Source organism: Seriola lalandi, unplaced genomic scaffold (assembly GCF_002814215.2).
Source record: "Seriola lalandi dorsalis isolate HSWRI2012SDOR001 ecotype SW California unplaced genomic scaffold, Sedor1 jcf7180001973625, whole genome shotgun sequence".
Lineage (NCBI taxonomy): Eukaryota > Metazoa > Chordata > Actinopteri > Carangiformes > Carangidae > Seriola > Seriola lalandi.
In genome coordinates, this window is record NW_019444291.1 from 1 (window position 1) to 2,699 (window position 2,699).

At 42.8% G+C, this 2,699-nt stretch overlaps 1 protein-coding gene across 1 annotated transcript; it reads left to right on the forward strand.

Annotated features, from left to right (window-relative positions):
* The first annotated feature begins 13 nt into the window (after window positions 1–13).
* Window positions 14–2,689, forward strand: LOC111652502 (uncharacterized). The gene is made up of 7 exons (XM_023402788.2): window positions 14–155; window positions 255–472; window positions 839–892; window positions 989–1,040; window positions 1,158–1,253; window positions 1,576–1,614; window positions 1,711–2,689. The coding sequence occupies exons 2-7, from the start codon at window positions 329–331 to the stop codon at window positions 2,391–2,393; spliced, it is 1,068 nt and encodes a 355-aa protein (XP_023258556.2). The 5' UTR covers window positions 14–155; window positions 255–328; the 3' UTR covers window positions 2,394–2,689.
* Window positions 2,690–2,699: the final 10 nt, after the last annotated feature.

Here is a 2,699-nt window from a genome sequence, read left to right on the forward strand (position 1 = left end):
CAGGTACTTTCACTTACGCATCATGATGGGTTACTTAAAACAAATCAACAGAGCTGTGTCCTGCACAGATTTAAATGACTGTCGTGTTTTGGGTTTTTAGGCATGGTATAATCAGAACTACGTGCGCGCTCAAAGCTGCCCCTTCAGAAACACGGGTGAGAAGATTTATAGTCTCTTCTTCAGTTTCACTTGACAGGGTGAACAATGGGTAGTTAACCATTGGTATGCTGCTGTTTCCTGTATGTCTACTCCAGATCGATCCCACAGGAACGTGTGGGAGAACGTGTCAGTGTCTGTAAGCCATGGTCACTCCAACCACTATGGCTCGATGCTGCTGTGGAACATATCTGCCCCCTGCAGGCTGGAGGGTGAGGTGTGGCCCTGTCACAAAGAGAACAGCTGCAAAGAGATGAAGGGCCTCAGAAAACAGCTGGCAAATGGCAGTTGGAGACAAAACAGCAAAGGACTCTGGGTATGGAAACCATAGTGAGCCCTGTACCCCTCATTTTAACTTCTTTCCCACTTTTATTTCCAGTTGAGTGCTTTGAGTTTGGAAAAATCATCATATTCCACACTATCTAGTATCACATATATATTCTGTCTCAGCTTGTTTCAACACTTAATTGAAGCTCTATGATGTATACACTGAGCAAAACATCCATGTTTTTATGGCTGTACCATTGAATAAAATATTCCAGATGCCTTGTGCAAAATTTTATATACGTTTCACATAGTTGGATTCACTATCATTTAAAACAAATTTCTGGTGGAGGGACGACTGTTCGGCTGCACAGAATGTTTAGGAAACTAATAAGAGTTACAACTGTGTCCTCCTCAGGAGAAAACAGGGGCGTTTGAAGACATAAACCTTCAGCTCTCACCATGTGTTATGGTAAAGTATTCTCAACAGTCAGACAGAAAGTCATAGGGTATAAATTCCTGAAGCTGAATAACTGAATAACTCAGTCATGTTTATTTATTTGTGCAGGTGAAAGTAAAAGGAATGGGACGTGAGTTGGGTCCGTTCTGCTTTACTAACAGTAAGTCTGACACACTTTATTGATATAGAAACTGATATTGGTTGGGAGATGATTTACTGTATTCAGCTAATGTACAGTACCTGATATAAATTGGGTTCTGTTTTGTGGTCCTTGCAGCTGACAGGTGGCGCTGGAGTCTCCTGGTTGTCGGTGTTGTGCTGCTGGTTTTCTTGGCTGTGCTCTTATTTTATTTACATCACGATTTTGTCAAGAGTAAGTTTTTTTCTTTTTCTTTTTGGATCACGTGTGCTAAATATGTAAGAATACCAAGAAAAAAAAAACTGCAGTACATAGAGCAGTGTTTAATTTCTCTGCTCTGGATTTGGTAACTAACTCACAATAAAAAAATGTGTCGTCCAACTTGAATGGTATTTCCTCAGGGGCTTACCACAAAGGCTCCTTTCATTCCCCTCAAAGACCAAATCTTGTTTACTGGTTGTGGGGATTGTTCATAAAGTATGCATTCTTATGTGCATTTTACCCACACATATGTGCTGTACATGTATATTTACTCTTAAGTTTCTAACTTTTCTAGAATGGGTGTGGAGCTGGCATCATGGCGGATTTGTGAAGAGTAAGTTTTTTTTTTTCTACATTTCCTAAAAAATACATTAAGTCATGTTGGAACAAGCCAACTCTCTGACATTCATGTTGTTTTCCCTGTTCAAAGTCAGCAGAAAGGGTCACGTGGTGCTGCTGAGCCCCCCAGATTTGGATGATGGTCTTTCAGATTCAGTTTGTCGACTCGGCTCTCTGCTCTGCAACAAAGGCTTCAATGTATCTGTGGACCAGTGGAGCAGGAAGGAGCAGTGCACTCTGGGGCCTCTGCTGTGGCTGCACTCAAAGCTACTGGAGCTGGACAGCCGGGGGAACCGAGTTGTGGTTGTTTTGAACCGCAAAGCCATAGAGAGAACGGAGGAATGGATGCATCAGTACGAGGAGGTTATCAAGACAAAGGGGGAAGACAAGGGTCTCCCTCAGATGTGTTCCCCTTACTCTGACCTGTTCACAGCCTCCCTGTGCATCATTCATGCGGACAAGCAGCTGGGCAGGGCTGGAGAACGTTTTCTTCTGGTAAAATTTGACTCTCATCCGAGCAGTGACAGGAATCTACCAGAGCTTCTTCAGGGGCTGCCTCTGTTCCAGCTTCCCTTTCAGACTCAGGCACTCCTAACTGAGCTAACTGTGGGACACACTGGGACATCAGGTGGAAAGACATGGACACGGTGGAAATGGGGCGGCTCATATGTATGGAGTTCAAAGACTAAAGAGGGACAAAACCAGCAGAGGGCATCACTATATAACCTTGGAGTTGAGAAAAACTTGGAGACAAAACCCTTAAAGCATCCATGAAGGACAAGTTCATCCAAGTCATGGATGAAATAAAGATCTGACATTCTTTGGCAACAACCTATGTTGTGGTTGTTGTCAACAAATCCCATTAAAAGACCCAAATCAACAGTGGATGATTCTACCTCTCAGTACTTTCAAGGCCAGATGTGTCCACATACAGTGGCAAGAAAAAATATATGAACCCTTAGGAAGGACCTGGTTTTATGCATTGATTGGTCAGAAAATATGATGTAATCTTCCTCCATCCTGTGTCTTTAATGAAACCAGTCATTAAACATTCATAGTGCTGGTGGAAACTCTGGACCA

Excerpts from the sequence above, each read along its gene's own strand:
- LOC111652502 (XM_023402788.2), top strand. The coding sequence starts at position 329 with ATGCTGCTGTGGAACATATCTGCCCCCTGCAGGCTGGAGGGTGAGGTG. Across the intron at positions 473-838 it reads AAAACAGCAAAGGACTCTGG|GAGAAAACAGGGGCGTTTGA; the intron begins GTATGGAAACCA and ends TGTCCTCCTCAG. Across the intron at positions 893-988 it reads AGCTCTCACCATGTGTTATG|GTGAAAGTAAAAGGAATGGG; the intron begins GTAAAGTATTCT and ends TTATTTGTGCAG.